Source organism: Muntiacus reevesi, chromosome 20 (genome assembly GCF_963930625.1).
Source record: "Muntiacus reevesi chromosome 20, mMunRee1.1, whole genome shotgun sequence".
Taxonomy (NCBI): Eukaryota; Metazoa; Chordata; class Mammalia; order Artiodactyla; family Cervidae; genus Muntiacus; species Muntiacus reevesi.
In genome coordinates this window covers 41,344,825-41,365,216 of record NC_089268.1, presented here as the reverse complement: position 1 = coordinate 41,365,216, position 20,392 = coordinate 41,344,825, and the positions used below count along the sequence as shown (strand labels likewise).

The 20,392-nt window shown below is 46.1% G+C and overlaps 1 protein-coding gene across 12 annotated transcripts in view; it reads right to left on the bottom strand.

The window, feature by feature from the left end:
- Positions 1-1,209: 1,209 nt before the first annotated feature.
- Positions 1,210-20,392, bottom strand: part of ATXN1 (ataxin 1) — a 403,803-nt gene continuing 384,620 nt past the window's right edge. For 11 of the 12 annotated variants that reach the window (XM_065911935.1, XM_065911944.1, XM_065911940.1 and 8 more), the window contains 2 exons: positions 8,509-9,031; positions 1,210-7,211 (listed from right to left, as the gene is read on the bottom strand). In XM_065911935.1, the coding sequence (XP_065768007.1) occupies positions 7,117-7,211; positions 8,509-9,031 (618 nt within the window). In that variant the 3' untranslated portion in view covers positions 1,210-7,116. Of the gene's footprint in view, positions 7,212-7,850; positions 9,032-20,392 lie in introns of those variants that run through there. The other variant, XM_065911946.1, reaches the window with a different exon arrangement.

Genomic DNA, 20,392 nt, shown 5'->3' with positions numbered 1-20,392 from the left:
TCACCTGGTTTTTAGGGAAGTGAAAACATGATCGCAGAAGCCAGAACCTCATCAGGACCATGCTGAAGCAGAGGTTTCACTTCTAAGGTTCCCTGACCCTCTGCAGGTTCATCCTTGCCTCCAGTAGCAGTGGGCATGGGGGAGCCTGCCCTGGACGCCGTCAGACCTGCTATTGTACAGGGCTTCCTGTGCACTGTAGGCTCCTGGCTGTTTCAAGGTTGACTGAGTTGCCACCTGCAAAGCAAAGACTTTCCTCTCATCAACCAGAATGATTCAGGTACGACTCACAGCTCTTGGAACCCAAACTTGTCAGGACCATTAGCAGCTACTATTAACAACGGTAGAGCAGGAGGCGGTTCAGACTGCTGCACCAGAGCGGCCCACGTCTGCCCAGACTGTTCTGGAGGACGAGGGCTTGGACAGCCTTGTTGTCTGGGTTTCAAGTCTCAGTGCATCACTAATTTACACACCAACATTCGTTCACACTAGCATTCTTAGTACAACAGGACCTCGATGCCACAGGCCTAACAGCAGAGTCCTGGTGAGATGTCCCCATACACCGAAGCAAGATGACTAACCGGAAAGGAGATGCCTGTCCCTGCCTGGGATAAGCAACAACGCTGAACTGGATGCCAAGAGTTCTCTTCCAGCACTGCAGAACCTGAGGGCTGGAAGGACTGGACAGACACACGTGCAGATGCAGGCAGAGGGCCTTACCTGACTGGGTCCTGGAGGAATTCCCTTCTGGGGCAACTGCCAAGCCTCCTCCATCTGAGAGCGGGCACCATGCAAAAACAGGCGTGAACTCCAAGAAACACAGACAAACTTTCCACCTTCAGGCCATTAACCAGTGTGCAGCAAAGCATACAGAAACATATCGATAATGCTACGAGCTCACAAAGATGCCAAATACTGCTAAGAAGCAAAAAAAATCTCTTGTAAAAACAGCAGTGTGCAGAGAGGAGAAACAAATGGAACAAGCTGAAACATCAGATGTTGAAACCTGCCTTTTATCTGATTCTCATCTCAAGCATGACGGAACCCTCTTCCCACTCCCCAAAATTAGTAAGAAAGGCAACAAAGCCTTATGTCACCCTTGCCACCAAAAACCTACCCAGGGATCACCGCGGATCAAGAAGGAAGAAGGACCACCACTTCCTCAGCCTCCCTGGTTTCTGAGGACCTGACACATGCACAGACACGTTTGCAATTGGCACGGTTATTTTATTAGTACGAGTATACTGAAACAATAAACTTGTACTGGTTTACAGACAATTTATTTAAAACAATTTTGTTCAAATTTTGAATCAAACATTGTTTTATTATAATAATGAAATAATTTCTACCTAGAAAACCTGCAAGCACCATCAAAGAAAGGGACCATAAAATTCAATAAACAGACTCGAGTGTATCCTACAAATAGACACACCACGATTAGAAAATAGAATAGGAATTCTTCCATTTTTTTTTTTAATATTTGTTTTAAAAAAGCTAGTGCAAGTACAATATTTTACACTGGAATTACAGAGAGTATGCACGCATATGGAAAAAAGTTCTCCTGTCACAATAAAAGCTCTTAACTATGTATGCACTTAAATTTTTCTTTTCAATAAGGTGCAAATCATCATCCCTTCCCTAGTTCTCCTCTGTACTGGCCATGTCAGTCTGATAGTGCCCTCAAAGTTCTGGTGTCTCTTTTTCCTTGGTCGGTGGGAGGCGTACGATTGGAAGGTTGGTAGGTCGTGAGCTGATATTAGAAAAACAACATCAGTGTGACTCTCAGAGATGGCCCCGGGGCCAGGACCCCACTAGCTAGAAATTAGGACTCTTGTCGTAACCAAAGGCCACCAGAAAATACTGGCAGGGCTCTGCTGGAGCCTTTCAGCTGACACTAATTTGGGTATACAGGGAACAGTGAAGGCTGAGGAGGAAAAAAAAAAAACCTCCCCTAAAAGGCCAAAAGGGCAGTATTCACAGAACTGATGCACACAGGTATCAAGTTTAATGTTCACTGACAATAAAGAAATTCACCCCACTCCTGAACTGGATTAATTGAAGAGTAGGCGGTTCGAGTTGGGAACCAGAGAAAACCTACACACCCAGCTTGGTAACCGTTCAGACTTGCCATTTATTCCAGAGGACAGTTACTGTTACCTTGGCAAGGATGACTGTAAACAGCACTTCCAAAGGGGGCCTTCAGACTGGCCATGGAAAAGGAGACTGGCTCATCGGCCATCCCAGACAGCAAACGAACAAACTAAAGGGAAAGAAAACTTGGGTGAAGTCTCCAATTATCTGCAGTGGAAGACTGGAGTCCTTTCAGATAAGAAAAGTGACGGAAATCCTTAAGAGACGGTTACTGGAGAGCTACTACCTATTGGCCAAAAGCACTTAATTTTAATACAGCTGAACCATTTGTATGCAAGTCGTGAGGACATGAGAAACTGAAGCCGCAGTTCCCTCCCGCCTTCGTACAGGTGAATGTCAGCTACCAGAAACATCGAGTGTAATGTAAGGGAGGGGCTCAGATTCTGAATTTTAAGAACTGGAGGGGGGATCTGCTCAACATCCTGCCCCTCCCCTGCCAGCTGTCCAGTTTCTGCTGGCTGGCTTGATTTCTGGACAGAATATGACTTCTGAGAAGTTGCTCCACATTAATTTTGGCCTCTTAATGGTAAAAAAAAAAAAAAGTCAAAATAAAACCAATGTGAAACGAGGCATCTCAACTGAAATTCTTGTTTAACCCCCCCACCCCCCGCCATTGAAATGAGGTGTCGGGGGGGAGAGAAGGCTGAACATTTTTGTGTGTGTGTCCTCGTGATGAGTCCCATTTTCTTGGTAGCCAGGATCCCTTGTTACAAACACTTCTTGTTCAGAATTATATTCTTTGGGTTTACTGGAACAGGAAGTGCTGAAAATGTCAAACATCATCTCTGGAGAAAAAGGAGTTGCAATGGCTTAAGAGTTTAAACTAAGAAGGGAGCTCAGAGAAGTACTTTCGGCATAGGAATGAACAGTATTCTCTAATTGCAAAATACAGAATTACTCTCCCTCAGAAGAGGGTTCTATGTAACAAAAACCTAGAGGAAGCATAGGTATAGTTGAAGAGCCTTTTAAGTAGTAATTCTTTCAGGCCATAACCATACAAATCTGATCATTTAGACATGACATATTTCTATATACAAAAAAACATGTAACTTTCAACCTTTATGCTTTTTTTTTTTTACAAACAAGGTATGAAACTCATTGTTTCAACAGATCCATATCTTTCAAACACTGAATGAATCATTTTGACATTCATTTTTCTTTTGTGCAATTTTTTAAAACATTACCTGTACTCCTCAAAGTGAGTGCTTCAAAGTTTTTTTTTTTCTTCAGCTTCTCAAATTAGGTGTACATTAAAAAAAAAATTCCCACAAGGTATAGTGCTACAAGAAAAGATCCTATCATTAAGGTAACTTATTTGAAGCGAGGTCATCTATGTAAAAGAAATCTTAGCTCCGGAGTAGAGGTGTGCAAACAGTTTGGAGTTCCCCTATCAACAGAAACACAACACTGTCCGTGGAGAAAAAAAAGAGGAAACCAATGTAACACAATGGCATAGGCATGTGCTTTATAGAAAAGTATGTTCTCTGTATAGTTATTACTGGATGTGTTCTTAAATTTTCTATTTCAGAAATTCTGGGTTGAAAACAAAGGTGGAAGCAAAGGCTTCTGCTTCACTTGAAAAGCCACACAGTGTAATTCCCCTTGCTTTCACATCACCCTGAAGAAGCAGGATTGGACCATGGAGACTGCTGGCCCTTTTTTCACCTGGGATTATCATGGGTGACTAGGAGATAGGATGTGCAAAGGGTTTTAGGAGGAAATGGACCACGGTTTGTCGAGCTGCTTACAGTTCATCAAACAGTAGCCATGACAACCAACACAGCTCAAAAAGCCTGGCCTTCTGTCCTCAGAGCTCTGCTTCTTCACCCAGATCTGAAATAGCATGGCATTTAGTGTCTTCAAAAGCGTTTGAGATTTTTTCTTCTCCATGAAAGAAACAGGTTTCCTTAGTAGTCACAGATGTTAAAGGGTATTGTTAATTGTTTCCTTAAAAAAAAAAAAAAAAATTCCAAAGCTATACAACAAAAATAAATTTTGGCAACATATTTCAGTAAAGATCGAACTATGTGCAAAGAGTGGATTTTATGATTTCTAGGAGCTACTGTTCGTCTTGAACATGCAGCATTATATTGCGATCTATGTGGTATCTAAGGAGAAATCCACAAGATGCAGGAAATCCAAACATTCCTTGAAGTTGTACAACCCTACTCCCAGAACAGTCAAAGTGCTGCTTCTGGACACGTCAGTGTACCACACACACGCCAGCCCCGTCCCTGAGTTAGAGGTGTGAAAGGTTCTGCAGAGTTCCTTGGGGGGAGGAGGAGTGCTGCCATTTCCCGGTGGGCGAGAAAACCCAACGCGCTCACCTAACAGGACACACATAGGGTCATGATTCAGGGTGAGAAATGGGATTGAGGACAGCAATGGGGGAGAGAAAAAAAAACATTCCTCCCAAAACAAACGGGGGGTGAGTTGGAAAAGACACAAAATTGACCGACATAGAAAATCATCCTGAACGTCCAAATGAAAAAAGCAATTTTGGATTTCCACTTGAAAAGATTTGAGGTAAGTGGTATCCATCTCTCTAGCCGCCCCGCCCCGCCCCCAAGGTGGCCCAAACTGAAATAATTCTGAAGTTGAAACATCCTAAGGAACAGTCATTTTATATATTTAGAAATCCCTAGAAAGAGAGGTCCTTGTTTGTTGGTGAATTTTTTTTTTCTTTTCGCCCTGACTAATTTGGTGATTGTGTTCCACTGTAAACGCAAAAGGCCTGCTGTTACTAGTTTAAAAATGGAAAATGGGTAAGAACGAAAGATGGGTTAGGTAAATATTGCAAAGTGGACACAGTACCGAGGCACATGGCTGCTCCTCGCAAGCTGCGCGGCTCCGGAGGGTTTCTACGCCCGGCACTGCTAGGTGGGCTACGCGGGCGCCGTGACCGGGCTGCTCTGGGGGCCCCGGGGCTTGCCCACGTCTGCCAACGAGAGGAGGGCCCCTGTTCTCCGGATGGCCTTCCTATTTGGAGGCGACAGCTGCCACAGAGGGGCGGTGACCATTGTCCGCAGGAGGCCCGGCCCCTCCGCAGTCACCCGCGCCGGAGGCTCGGAAGGCGCGCACGCGGTGGACCACGCTTCCCGCCCAGGCTCGGAGGAGGCGCGGCTCCAAGTCTCCAGGACACAGACCTGAGCGGGGGGCCCACCTACTCGAGGAAAGGACCGTGGAACAGGGGCTGATCCTGGCTCGATTGCTCCAGAGTGCGCCTTAGAAATGGGTCTGCCTCCTTCCCGCCTGCGCGCCACTGTTCCTCGCGGTGAGGAGGGGAAGAGTGCGTTCTTCCCCTCCATGTCCTTTGCTCTTTTCCGCAACAGGGCGAGGGAAACGCGGGGCTCCCCCCAGAGCTCCCTGCCCCCGGGCCTTGGTTTTCCCGAGCAGGGCGATCGCACAGCAGGAGGCTCTCCCCTACCTGGCTCCTTCCTTCCAGCCCTTCTCTGGCCGGCACAGGAAAAGGATGGAGAGAATAAGGAAAAAGCCAAGAGGGGCCTACCTACACTTTCTCTAGAGCGCACACTGATCAGACTCTATTGGCACGGAAAGTATTGCACACGCTAAAGAAGCAAGAAGGTGAAATGGGACAATCTTTAGAAAGAACCGATTCTTCGATAATTCCTATACCTGAAACAGAAGCACGAAAAACAATGATGATGTTCCTATTGCTCCAAACCACGCATGTTTTCCCGTTTTAGTGTTGGAGGTGTGGATCCGGTTAGTTCAATACTCAAAAGAAGCCAAAAGGTGGTGGGTGTTTCTCTGAGTCCACGTGAATCACTGTCGTTAGTGGTACTGATGAGGACAGTCTGTATGGCAGCCCCGTATTCCTCTTACCGTCAAAACAAAAAAAGAAAAACAAAACCTAATAATTGCAAGTGCCCTGAGCAGAATATATGGAAGATTAAGCAAGTTCTCTGAACAGAGACGTTTAAAAAAAATACAGCACTAAATAAGCAATATGACTGCAAGAATGGACTCACTCAGCTCTCTGCTAGCATGCTGAGAGGGTAATGAAAACCGAAGAAAGTCAAGGACTGGATCTAGCAGTTCAAAACCTATTCCAATGTTTTTGGTACACCCCAGAAATGGTTTCTAAAAATCATCAGTTCTGCTGAGAGCTAAATGTGAAGGAATACTGGAAAGCCAGAATGTGGGCTGACAAGAATTTTTTAAAAATCTGTGAGATGGAAAAAGTACTATTTTCAATGGTAAAAGAAAAATCAGGTATTTGTTCAGATTCGTTGCAGCCATTCCAAGTAAGAATATTTAAAAATTTCTCTCTCTTTATAAAACTTTTAAGCACTTGAAAATGCACACTCAAAACCCACAAACAATATTTCAGATCTCTGGGGATAAAAGGTCTCAACTGTGAAAGACCCTTTCTGGGTTTGTACCAAACATTAAATCTTGATTTCAGATGGAAAAAGAAAGTCATTTTGAAAATAACATTAATAACAACAATAATAATTGTTTTCTTAGAAAAAAAAAAAAACAAACTTGCTCACATAGATAAATGTCTTCATGGAAAACTCTCTCAATGAATCTGAAGAAAATTCTCAGAGTTGTCCTGCTAAGACCTGGTTTTATGTGACAGATACGGTAAGAAGACCAAAAATGAATCTTGAAAGGAACATAATCTTATAAAAGGCCTAGAGTTTAGGCAGGTTAGAAAGTAATTTTGCTACATTTATTTATGCTCGTTCAGTCCCCCAAGCCTTTCCCACAATGTTATTGAATAAAAACTGCAGGAATATCACACAAATTTATAAACTCAAGATGTGCAAATCGCAAGGTTCTTTAAAAGTTCGTCTTAAAAAGAAAAACACTGGACAAAAGTGAGTATTTTTTTTTCCCATCCCTTCCCTCTCAGTTCCTCTGCCAGCTCTGCATATGCTTTTTAAATCCTTTCTGAGACATCAAAGTGAAGAGTGCCTCCTGTCAGGCTGTACTTGGTGGTCATTCATTGTCACATACAAGTTCATAATTCACATTCATTCCTTGAAACCACTTTGAAACTTTCAGCATCTTGCTCCGTGAGAAACTCTGCAGAGCTGAAATGTAGTTACAGTGTTTAAAAAAAAAAAAAAAAAAAGAAAGAAAGAAAGCAACTTAGTTTTTTTTTTTTTCTTTTCTGTTTTTCTTCCCAAAGAGTTTAAAGTGAGATACAGTACTTGTTGAATGAGAGACCAAGATGCTTGGTAATAAAGTGTGAACGGTATTTTAAGTACTTAGAGATAGTAATATATATGCTTATCTTCAAAATCTTAATTCCTCACGTCACACTGGAATCTGAAAAAAGTGGCACCCGAGTTGTCCATTGTCATGAACTATAAACAGTACTAGAGTTAAAAGACAAAAGATTTGCAAACCCAAAGCAAAGAGCTTCTGCAGCTCTTTTGAAGGGCAGGTTGTGTCTTATCTCTTGGGAGCGAAGTCAATGCAATTAACCTGATTGGTTCTCCTAACACTGCACAGAGACCGGAGGGGGTGTTCACTCTCCCCACCCCTGCTGCCCAGCGCCCCCCCCAACCAGTGCGGAGCGATGCCAGCAGGGGCCGCCTGCCCACCACGACGCCCTGGAGACATCAGTACTGCACTGGTAAAGCAGAAACGAAATCCCATGGGTGGCAGTTGCTCTTTAAAAAAATATCAGTGCAGTCAGGCCCCATAGGGGGAAATATATATATATATTTATCTCTACGATTAAAAGTTGCTTTTATTGTAAAGTAAGTTGGGGGGGAGGGGGAAATGTTCTTTTACACGGTTAACTTTCCATCTGCTGTCTGGTACCTCTCTCAGAGGCCCCGATGCCGACTCTGCACAGGGGAACCTCCTGAGGACATTCCCCCAGACCTCCAGTCTGGTGCCGAGAGCAAGACAGAGGGAGGCAGAGAGAGAGAGCCACCCTCACGGAAGTGTCACCCAGGCACCCTCCCTGGCACACAGGCACGCGCACACGCCCCTGACGCAGCTCCCTTCCCGCAGACCATCCCTCTGAAGCCAGTGGAAGTCGGTGCCCCCGTGGGTGCATCCATGATGCCAGAAAAGGCGGGTGCCATGGGGCCACCTTCATCTCAACCAGGATGCCCACCACCTGCCTGGAGCCTGGGCTGGACCTACCCTGGCACCCCACCTACCCACCCGCTGAGAGACATGCCCGGAAAAAGCATATGCACCAAATCACCTGCCCAACGCCCGCTGTAAGTCTAATGACAAGGTTATAACAGAACCCTAAAGTAAGAGGATAACATGTAAATACTGAGTTATTTAGCCTACAGTACATCTGTAATCTGGATACAAACGATAAAGGAGGGCCAGCTTTCCCTTCCCCACGCGGCTTCTACTTGCCTACGTTAGAGCGGCCTTCGATGCAAATCTTAACCTCCTGAGAAATGAGAGAAGGCTTGGGAAGAGTCAAAGGTGGCTCGTCTTCCGACTTCTCCAGTTTGCGGGTCTCGGGCGCTGACCACCTCCTCTTCCTCGTGGCCGCGGGCTTGCTGGGTTCTATTTTGGTGAGCAAGGGTGCGGCCGGCAATCCTATTTTTTCGGGAAACTTCAGTTCGCCGTTCTCAGAGAGCATCTGGGCGCTTCCCTGACTGATCCCGTTTTCCTGCTCGGCATACCTGTGTCTGCTGCCCGCGAGGCCGTCGGCCTTCGAGTGCTTCAGCAGGACGCTGGCCGGATCCACGGGCTGGCCCTTTTTAACAGAGCCGTTCTTCAGGTTCTTGAGGGTGAGCGAGATACAAACGTCCCCGACGGAGAGTTTGGAACACGGCAAATCAAAGAGCTGGCTGGTCCTCTCTGGGCAACAGGATGACCAGCCCTGTCCGAACACAAAAAAAGGATACTCTACCAAAACTTCCACGCTGACCTGTGGGAACAGTGAGAGACAGGGAGAAGGGAAAGAAGGAAAAGATGAAGACGTTTTATCCTTGTTTTATTGCATATACACATGTACACAAACATACATTCGCACGTAAGCTGATCGGAAGAAAAGACTCAGTTCCCCAATCTGCCTCTACCAACACATGTAATTAAGTCTCTTAATTTTCTGCTGTACCTGTGTTTATCATATAGAGAAGCCAGTCAAAGTCCATCCAGTATTCAAAAATACAGTTTTACTGTGTATCCGCTCTGTAGCTGGTCTTTGTTAAAACAGGTCAATGGCCCCCCCTCCCCAGGATGCCGGAACACCTGCTTAGTGTTCAGGCGCTGGGCGCTGCGTGTGACTCACACCCCAAGTGTGTTCCTGTGCTTTATTAACTCACTGGACAGATGCTGTCCTCACCGACGACAGCGCCGAACAGGCATCAGAGTTAAGACTGTACTTTAGCTTCATGAGGCAGGCACTTATGTGTTCATCACTGTGTCCCTGGCCCCGAAAAGAACACCTGGCATGTAGTTGAAAATAAACATTTGCTGGACAAATGAAGGCGTGTTCTAGGAATTTAGGAAGAGGAGAACCAGAGAGAGCTGGAGAAAACAGGGAGGGCTGCCCGAGGACCTGAAACCTGAGCAACGCTTCAGGGGGTTTGAGGGTGCAATGAATACACAGCAGTTCACGTGCCTGGCCCAGCTACACGCTCAAGCCCCGGGTATTCCAGTCAGCCTCTCTTCTATCTGGAAGACAAATACCAAAAGCAGGGGAAGCCCAGCATCCTTTCAGTAGCTATTGTTTTTCTAGGCTGCTTATGGGCCATGCAGGCTTCCCAGGTGGTGCTACTGGTAAAGAAACCGCCCGCCAACACAGGAGCCGCAGGAGACACGGGTTCGATCCCTGGGTCGGGAAGATCCCCTGGAGGAGAGCGTGGCAGCCCACTCCAGTGTTATCCCATGGACAGAGGAGCCTAGCAGGCTGCAGTCCATAGGGTCACAAAGAGTCAGACACAACTAGAGCACCACACATGCGCCATGTACTACCATAAATTTCAATAAATTGAAATGACTGAAAGGATACTCAAGTCCATATAAAAGGGCACAGTATCTGCATATAACCTACACATTGTTTGCATACATTAACTCATCTACACTACTTGTAATATAATGTAAATTGTTGCCTGGAAACTACTCAAGTTTTGCTTTTTGGAACTTTCTAGAAATTTTTTGCCCATAAATATTTTCAATCTGTGATTGGTTGACTCCACAGGTGTGGAACCCACAGATATGGAAAGATGGCTGTATTGACTAAATACAATAATATTGAAAATGCTCTGTTGAATTTCATGCACAGGCACACACACTTCCAGAAACACATAAATAATTAAAATATCTCACTTTAAAAGTAGTAAATTTTCATTAAAAAAAAAGAAGTAAATTTTCATGTAATTTACATGGACTATGGCTTTTCTACTTAACCTATTTTCTTTTATAACTGCGATTAATCTTGTTTTAGATGCATTTCTTGAATGATATAATTTTATTTGCTCCATAGAAGACTGTTTTTGAGAAAAAACAACTAGAATGAATTTTTTTTTAATTTTTAATTTTTTTTTAGAATGAATTTATATGAAAGCCTATTACTATAGTATGTGTGTGGGCATGGTGGTGGTTTAATTGCTAAGTCGTGACCAACTCTTGTGATCCCGTGAACTGTAGCCTGCCCGGCTCCTCTGTCCACGGGATTCTCCAGGCAAGAATACTGGAGCGGGATGCCATTTCCTTCTCCAGTGTGTGGGCATGAGCCCATATAAATGTTCATATTATCTGGGGGAAAATTTCATTGTTATGGATTATCTGAATAATGAAAAGAGAATTTAAAAAATTTTGAGTTCCAACTATCTGTTAAACATTTAGGTACATACTTCACAAAAAGTATTTTATTTGATACTCACAGTAAACTAGTGAGAAAAATTCTGTTGTTCCGATTTTACAAAAAAGGAACTCTAAGTGTCAAAGAGATTGAAGCAGTGACCTAATGTCAGAACTATACCCTGATGGGAGTTCGAATTTAATCCCAGTCCCTGTGGCCCCCAAGCCCATTTTCTTTTTTCCTATGTTACTGATCTCTGTCCCTGTGAACAAAGATACTGTAGTATCACCAGAAGAGATGAACTTAACATTTCCACTACCCCAAAAGTGGTGAGTGTTACTTGGAATAAATAGAATCCAATGACCCGAGGTTATGGATTTGTTCCATGATACGAAAATTGGTGAAATAGCATCAGCCTTACATCTGCTAGGCGAATCAAGTGTCTCTCTATATATGACAGCTGATACTCAATTACAGAGTGATGTTCCCAGCAGGCAGATGTAAGCAGACATACCTACAAGTTACATATCAGATGGGGACGCCCACTGAGCTCCAAGTGGGAGGACCAGCCTGGAGCCGGCTCCATGAACCCTGTCCCAAACCGCTTAAAGCCATGAGCCTCATACACAGAGTGGAGGGAACAAATCCTGCTTCAAGTGGGGTCTGTTAGCTGCATTTCCTAGGTGACCCCCTGCTCCCGGACAGAGCTGTGCTGACAGTCAGCCCAACAACTACTAACCAAGAGGTTCTTGCTGTGTCAGCCATATCACACACATTCCCCAGAGCAGCCAATATTCACATTCTGAAAATAACTTCTACTGTGTACAAATCTATCTGAAGACTTTTACATGTTGCCAAGTGCGACAGACTTATTAAGACGATGGCTTCAAAGCCTTTGTGACGAGTAATGTTACTGATGACTCCATGAGGAATGATATAGATGTACCTGCTCCCCCATCATATACACCATATTTGGGGGCATTTTAAAAGCCCTTCATTGTTCTATCATCTCAAAACTCTGAGAGCAGGTCTTAGAATGAAATTCTGAGAGGTGGCCGATAGCTTGAACAGCTTACCTAAAAATGCATGAAAGAAAAGTGAGGAGGAGAGAGGAGAATATTTGAGACATATGCTGAAAAGGGTGATGATAATGGGATTTATTTTAACCCAGAGAGCTTTGGGGAAATCTTCCCTGTCACTTCAAAGGCTTGCCTTTGGTCCCTTCCTCCTAAAAGCTCGCTTTGTCTTCTCCCCAGAGAGCTCTGCCATCCCAGGAAAAGACGCCACCCCTTCAGCTGGGTCCATACAAATTAGGAGCAAAAGATTCAGGTCATCTGATCACGGTATGCAGTCGACTGCATGGCTCAGGCCCCATGTTATTTTTCTCCTAATTATTTATCCTTGCTAATACTTATCCTCATGAATATTCTTCCCTCCCTAATGCCGTAGCCTGAATTATCTAGATAATGCACTTTTTTGGGGGGTCTGGATATACGTGAACTAAAGTAAGGTTTTGTCTATCCTTGGGTGAAAGTTAAACTCTCATTGTACATATCTCAAATAAGCACACTGAAGTAGTCGTAACAAAATTATTTTCATTTTGTAATTAGGTTTGTCAGAAGGACGTAAACATTCTCAAAGTTTAACTGATCATTAACAATTAATGAAATCATACTGACAGATTTTTCAATGAGAATGTATATGGCTGGGTCTGCCCGCTTGAAATTCCCTTACAGAGGAGCATTATCTGCCTCAAAACATGCTGTCAAGGCCAACAGGTACTACTGTGGATATGAAATGGACATGGTGGGATTTTGTGACATGATATCGCTTTAAACCAGAAATGAGTCTGAATTCCTTGAACTTGAGGCCCATGTGGGGCTCCCTCTGGTGCTGAGAAATATTAAGTGTTTCACGCTCCAGGTTTTGCAGTTTGAGTCAAGTTCAAAATGTAACACTGAGACCGTGAGACTTACTGTTTAAGACCTAGTTCCTGCCTTCAATGAGGAGCCAGAATATGCATGCAAAACCAGTCATTTCACCAGGGCCTGTTTGGATACTGGCAACCACGTCACCTGGCGACGTCCACCTGGCTGTATACTGGCAACTAACTGAACGTGTCCCAAACAGACCCCTGATACGCCCCTGCCCACTGGCACCTCCTGGGTTCCTCCCCAACTCCAAGAGCTGCGTCCCTACACTTTCAGCGTTCAAGTCAGCAGCCTGGGCATACTTTCCTGGGCTCCTCCTCCCAGACCACATGCATCCAAATCACAAGCAGGTCCAAGGGGTTCTCTCTTCCAAATACAGCTAGGATGAGACTATTTCTCACTGCCTCCACAGCCACAGTCCAGGCCAAGCCAGCTTCTCACTGGGAGAAAAAGCCCTGTGAACCCGGCGTGGTCTGCATCCCACCCCTTCATCCCTGCACCGCAGTAACGCTGGGCTTCTCGTTGGTCCTTTCACTCCAAAAGACACTTGTGCCTCTGGGTCTGTGCGTCTGCTATTCCCTCCACTTGCAAGCCTTCTTGCTCTGTGTCCTGTCGCGTCCTGCTCCCCCTTCTCAGATAGAGTGAGACCAAACACCCTGTTTCACTATTCTCCATCCTTCTTTTCCCCATCCTCTTTGGCCTGCCTTATTTTTTCCCCGCACCACGTGTTATCTTTTGATGCGTCATTTTCTCTCCTTCCATATTTCTCTGTTTCACCTCTGCCCAGGAACTCCCAAGAGACTGTACGTTCTGGAGTGGGGGTGCTGTGCTGAGACACCGCCTGATTTGCTCACCGTTCTACCCCCAGGGTGCAGGACACCTCCCGGCCTGTGATGGGTGCTCAGGACAAATCTGAAAGGCTGGTTCTGTGTTTGCCCTCCACGAGTGAAAACACCGCAATGTACCACCGACCAACAGAGGCCAACGTTTAGATGCTATAGAGAGGCTGCCTGGGCCTGCGACCCCGGCCGGGACTCCACCGGGCTCACGCTCCTCGCCCAGAGAGGAGCTGCACCTTCCCTGGGTCCCGCTGAGCCCTTCACAGGCGCCGTTCCAGGAGAACCACAGCTGCCTCACTCCACAGCCCCCCGTCAGACGTGGCGCTCACCCTGATCCCACTGAGTCATACTTGAGTTACTTTCTCCCCAGGCGTGAGGTTCCTTTCTGCGCTAATAACCATGAATTCATTTTATGACCTTGTCGAGGCTCATGGGCTCCGATTAAACCCCAGTGAAAATATATTCATGAGGGCAGGACCATACAAGACCAAAACCTGTTATATAACTCCTGGCAGCTCGACACAGCCAGTTTCTCTTTTTTCATCACATAAATACATCCTTTTCCAAACACTTGAAGCAAACCGGAGGATGAAATGGGAGCATGAAAAGCCTTTGTGCTGGTGTCAGCTTGAGGCCCCCTCTGCCTTTCATCCCTGGATGCCTCGTATCCAGCACCTCTCTTTTTTAGGGGTGGTCACCTCCCATCCTCCCGTGCCCTTTCCCGCCCTCCTCCCGTGGCTGCAGACACACCCACCACTCCCCACGGCTCCAAAGAGGAACCTGCCCTCCCCTCCCCTCCCTCTCTCCAGCCCCACTAAACCAGCTCCTCTAAAACGATCGCCTGCAACTGCTATTCAGGATGAAGAAACCAAGACAGGGAGGTAACATCCTCACTTTGGGCTGATAATTATTTAGTGTCGCTTTCTGATCTGGCGAATGACCGCCTTTTATGATCATTCTCAGCTCTTGTGTAAGTTCAGTAAAGTACCTTTAGCTACTTACAGACCACCATATCTAAACCGTGCATGCCTAGAGGCACATCTATGCTGTTTGGCTGTATTTTTCAACAGTAGATTGGTGCTCTGTCTATACACACACATATGTATGTATCACCAAAAGCAAGATATAAAGAAAACAAAACGTCTGTTGTTTAAATTTGTCTCCCTTTTCCTTCACGAGAATCCCTGTTTTCACAAATGTGAAGGGCATCTGTTTTACAAAGCATTTTCTTCTCGAGCCTATTGCAAATGTACACATTCTGCCTGCATCCAGGAGTGAGGACATGACTCAGAAGTGGGCGTCAGTGAGGACCTCTCACTTTTGGTGACATGCTTATACTGGGAATCCCTAACTTTGTCTGCAAGTGAAGTTCTGGGTCCTGTTTCACCCCTAGAGAAAAGTCCGTCTGCTCTCCTCGAAGGCTAGTTTGCATGACCACATTCTCCATGTCAAAAAAAAAAAAAAAAAGTTGAAAACACTGGAGCAAAGATGGAGGGGCTGACAGAGGCCCCATTTACTTCAATGTTGAAAAATCATTAATAAAAACAGTCACACCTCTTCAGTCGAGTGTAAGAGAGTCTGTGAGTGTTCTATTTAAAACATTTCATCACGTTCACGCTCAGCCTGACTCAGTCTTTGGTGGAAGCTGTTTCATTAAACCCACATCCCAGCACAGAGACGCCTCCAAACACAAGCCCCACATGACGGATGAGCTGAGTTCTTCTTGCAATGTCTCTTGGCTCCCAGAGACCCGAATGGTAGCTGACCGGGGCGGCTCTGGGGCACACGGGTCTGTCCCACTTGTCTTCCCTCTTCACCAGGGTCTGAAAATGCGTGCCTTAAAGAACAAACTTGTACTATTCAGTTCTCTAAGGAAATGAGCTTTCAAAGCCACAGAACAACATGAAGGTACTGTGAATTTATGTTCCCGAGTGACAGCAGTCAGTCTGAAAAGGCTACAACACTACAGGAGTCCAACTGCATGACGTTCTAGAAAAGGGAGAATTTCAGAGATGGAAACAGATCAGTGATTGCCAGAGGTGGGGGTGGGGTGTGGAACTAGGCAAAGCATGCTCTAGGCAAAGCATGAAGGATCTTTAGGGTGGAGAAACGATCTTCTAGGACACTGGAAGGCTGGATATGTGATATCACACATTTATCAAAACCTACAGCATGGAGAGCACAGAGTAAATCCTAATATATAAAGTATGGACTTTAGTTAATAATAATGTATCAATATTAGCTCATCAGTTACAAGTCACACATGTACCATTGAAATGCAAGATTTTAATAACGGGAAACTCTAGGTGTCTGGGAACTCTGAACTTTCTGCTCAACTTTTTATAAACCTAAAACTACTTTCAACAATCAAGTCTACTTAAAAAAAAAAAAGTTATAAACTACAATGATCCCAGATAATCTGCTTCAATAACACATGTAAGATCCCCAAGGTGGGGGCACTTATATCACACACATGCTAGAGCAGAGCATTTTTCTTCTTTTGAGGGGACGGGGGAGGGAACACAGACAAAAATGTGTTTGATATTGCTTCTCTGCTGGAGCTTTTCTGGCATTAGAGCTGGGAGGATTATCACCAATCACTGGACCCCAGGGCCAGCAATGAGCTTTGCATCGAGGACGACCACTACCCATTTTCTGATTCGTCACAGTTCACATCCACCAAGCCCCATGTGTAAAATGCTTGGCAAGCGGTCTGCCTTGGCTGCCTAGGGACTATACAGGCGTCAGCGCTGCCTGCAGGAGGGCTCTGGCTATTTTAAGGCACCAGTTAACCCATTAAATGCATAATGCAGCCACTGATGGCTCACAGAACACGGAGGTCAAGTGAAAAAATAGTGGAATGTGACAGAGTCATTTCCTAGGCAGGTTGATAAGAAGTCTAGGGGTCCCCAAGGGGAGAGGGGTCTGGAATTCTCAAGGAGGAAGAAAGGACAAACATTTTCCCTCTACATTCCTTAGGATTATATAACAATAATGTATCCTGCCTGCGGACAGTCTCTGGAAAAAACCTGGCTAATCCTATTATCTTAAAATGTAAATTATGGGAGTAGGTCTAGTGAGGTCTTTACAACCTCCAGACATTCTTTTAGATTCAATGTAATAACTAATTGGAGAGTATATAACTCCATGGCTAACAGTAGCGAGCGGGTACTCTTTCTGCCCCCTTCTAATGCCTATGTCAGAAGCTTTCTCTATCTCCTTTATACTTTAATAAAACTTTATTACACAAAAGCTCTGAGCGATCAAGCCTCGTCTCTGGCCCCGGATTGAATTCTTCTCCTCCGGAGGCCAAGAATCCCAGCGTCTTTGTGTGGTTCAGCAACAACCTTTCATCTTGGGGGACTCATCCGGGGTTTGAACCCGGGACTGTGCAGTGAGCACGTCATTGTAACATGCTGTATGGGTGTGTGCGTGCAAGCACATGCGTGTGCACACACACACACGAGTTGGGAGAAGAAAATGACACGGAATATTAAGCTGCCACCAAGGAGGTAAAAGGAAGCAGGCAGCTCCTGACTCTGGGAGGCGACAGACAGCCCTAATGAGACACAGGGCCCAGCACTAAAGGAATAAAGTAGCCTCATCACAGATAAAACGTCCTGCGATCATACTGACAAAATGTCGTGTACTCTTCAGAAAAGTCGAGCCTGGGGAGCATGAGACGGAGGGGTGCGGCGGCTGCTGAGATGGAAGCCCAGGGCTCCCCAGGGGGGCCGTCCCAGGCTGGGGGTCCCTCAGCAGGCATGGTGCCCAGATCCTTTCTGCAAAGGAGAGGTGCATGAGCCCCCATTTCTGCATTGGTCACTGATGTGCAGGGCTCAACCATCAAATGACCCCTCCAGTCCAGCTCACACTCAGGAAAACCAGACAGTGTTATGTGCACACAGCCAGCGTGAGATCATGGAACTTCCTTCATAGAAACAGTGATGGCGAGGGATGCTCCTGGACCTCTCCTAGGGACTCTGCCACAGGAACACAGGCAGAGTGAAATGGCTTATGAGGCTCACTGGAAAAGTTCAGCCTTTTTTCAGACTTTGCTAAACCGGCCCTTCTTCCAAAAGCTCTTGTAAGAGCATGAAGCCTTTTACTCATTCACTTTTCAGGACCTAACCTTTCTCTTCTCAGGGTCAAAGTCCCACCCAAGCGGAAGCAAGGAAGTAAAACTGACACTGCTGAGGACCTACTACCCACCTACTGAACTGGTTCTTTTGAGCGAATTTCCTTTCTTCCCTGGTGGCTCAGATGGTGAAGAATCCGCCTGCAATGCAGGAGACCCAGGTTCAACCCCTGGGTTGAGAAGATCCCCTGGAGAAGGAAATGGCAACCCACTACAGTATGCTTGCCTGGAGAGTTCCAGGGACAGAGCCTGGGGGACTACAGCCCACAGGGTTGCAGAGAGTAACACTACTGAGCGGCTAACACCTTGGATTCACTTTCCTTTCATTCTTACAACCACTTTCATTCTTCACACTACAACACGAGCCGGATGGAAGGCGCATGTGTCATCTGCACCGTGAAGCGTGTGTGCACCAAGTCCCAAAGCTCCGGTGGTGGAGGACAGATTCAGCCTCAGGTCTTTTCAGCTCCAGGTCTTGCATTTTCTGACCAGTTAACCTGCTTCCCACCCAAGCAGACGATGCTCTGCCCTCCAGTTGAATAACACTGGCTCCCATGTGGATGTTATTATCATCTAAGGATCCCTTCTGGGCTCACCATAGACTCAGGAGACCATGGGTGGCTACTGAGAGGCTTCGTGTGGTGCACACAGGCTAACAGACAATGCCTGAGATGCCCCTTTAATTCTCCTGGAGGAGAACCAGCCTGGGGGAACTGGGATGCAAGGATACTTTGCCTGGGCCAAGGAATACTGCTCTGGGAATGACGAAACCACAGGGATGGGGACAAATATGCAAAAGTTTTTTCTCCTACACTGCCTCACACGAAGCTTCGGATCCACCACCCTGGAGGTCTCTTATCACAATAATAATCAGGAATTTGGCTCCTAAAAATAATCCCTCAGTGAAAATCCCCTTGTTTCTATACAGGGTGGCTTTCCTTCTCACTGGATCTATATGCTATTAGCATGAAGTCAGTTAACTTTCCCTGTATATCCCCTCCCCCTTTTTATTATTATTATTTTTTTTGCTTAGTGGGTGCCAATAAATTTTACAAGGGCTGTTCTGCATGGCAGGAAAGCAAAGGAATACAAAAACCAAGAGGATGCTGAGGATATGATCTCGCATAAGGAATCATTTTCCCGTTTTAGTGATGAGCAAAACCCTAGCTCAGAGAGAGGTGGGACCATTTCCTCCTACCGCTGCCCAGACCCCAGGCTTGGGGCTTCTCCCACCAGCCACACCGCATTCACCCGGGACGCCCAGGGTAGGTTATGAAGTCAAGCGTCCCTGTGGTCCTGCATCCATGCAGGATTTACACCTGGGGTCACAAAGCCATCCATCCTTTAGAAAACCACCCCCTTCCTCCCACAACTTCCCCAGTCAAATCCGTGATTTGGCTAATTCAGTGAAAACGCTCTGCACATCTCTCAACCTCCCTAATGGGTGCAAGTGTTAAAGAGATTTCTAATCGGTTGAGAAGACCGAGACAGGATCTCCAGGACAGGGGAGAAAACCCCTCAGAGAGCCCCCTGAGGAGGAAGGGAAGCCCTCAGCCCTCAAGAGTGTAAATTAAATCCAGACCTTCCTTCTCTCGCCCGCCCCTCTCCCCGCTCCCTTTCTCTGATTCTCGGCTGACTCTGCCCCGTCACTTGTGGCAAACACAGCTGGTGGAGTATTTTAGCTGGGATGATGTCAGCCTGCTTCTGATAGGCTTCTGGGTAAAGTGACACATCGCTGGCGTGCCGGGCCCTGCACTTGTGTTTCTGCAGCTTGGAACCCCAGCCACCCTTTTGAGTCCTTCCCAGCAGGCGGCCGGGCCACACAGGGGCGGCCTGACAGGCCTGCGAACAGGCCCTGACAAACCCGCTACCTTCTAATTTGCACCTTGGCCATCAGTAAAGAGACCAGAGACCGGTGGCCTGGCGACAGGAAGGAAATGAGACTTCACACATGGAAGCCGATTTCTCAATCGTTTAAGCATTCGCTCTGCAGAGGATCAGGCGGGACGAGCACGCAGCGATGCTACCTCCCTCCGCACTGCCAGTCAATCTGGAACCTAGAGGTCTGTAAGGCTCTGGTCTGCGGGGGCTCCTGCGGCCTTGGAGATGAGCCTGCAGCTCAGAGCTGTTCTTTACTGAAAGCTGAAAAGAGGTGCTGGGAGGAGATAGTTGCATTTCAAAATAACCCCTCTTCCTCTGCTTACCTCTGTTCACAGTAGTGCTTTAGGGATTACAAGGATCATGAAAAAGAAACAAAAACAAAAACACATTTACTTTTCCTTCTTGTTTATTTCCCAGGCTTCACTTGGGGTCTGTTAAAAGACAACTTTGCTAGTAAGTCAGCTCATTCTTTTTTCAATGAGGATCCATCCACTCATAATCCACATAGGATGCAGATAGGGAGCAGAAACTTAGACACGGGTAGGGAGTTCTACATAATGATGCCCTTTTCCAAATATCCTGATTTTTGCTTTTTTTTTTGGCATCAGAACCCTGAGAAATTTTTCTTCGTCCTCACCAAAGTTCACAGTGACATCTCGCCATTAAAAAGAAAAGTCTTCGGGGCTAAAAGCTT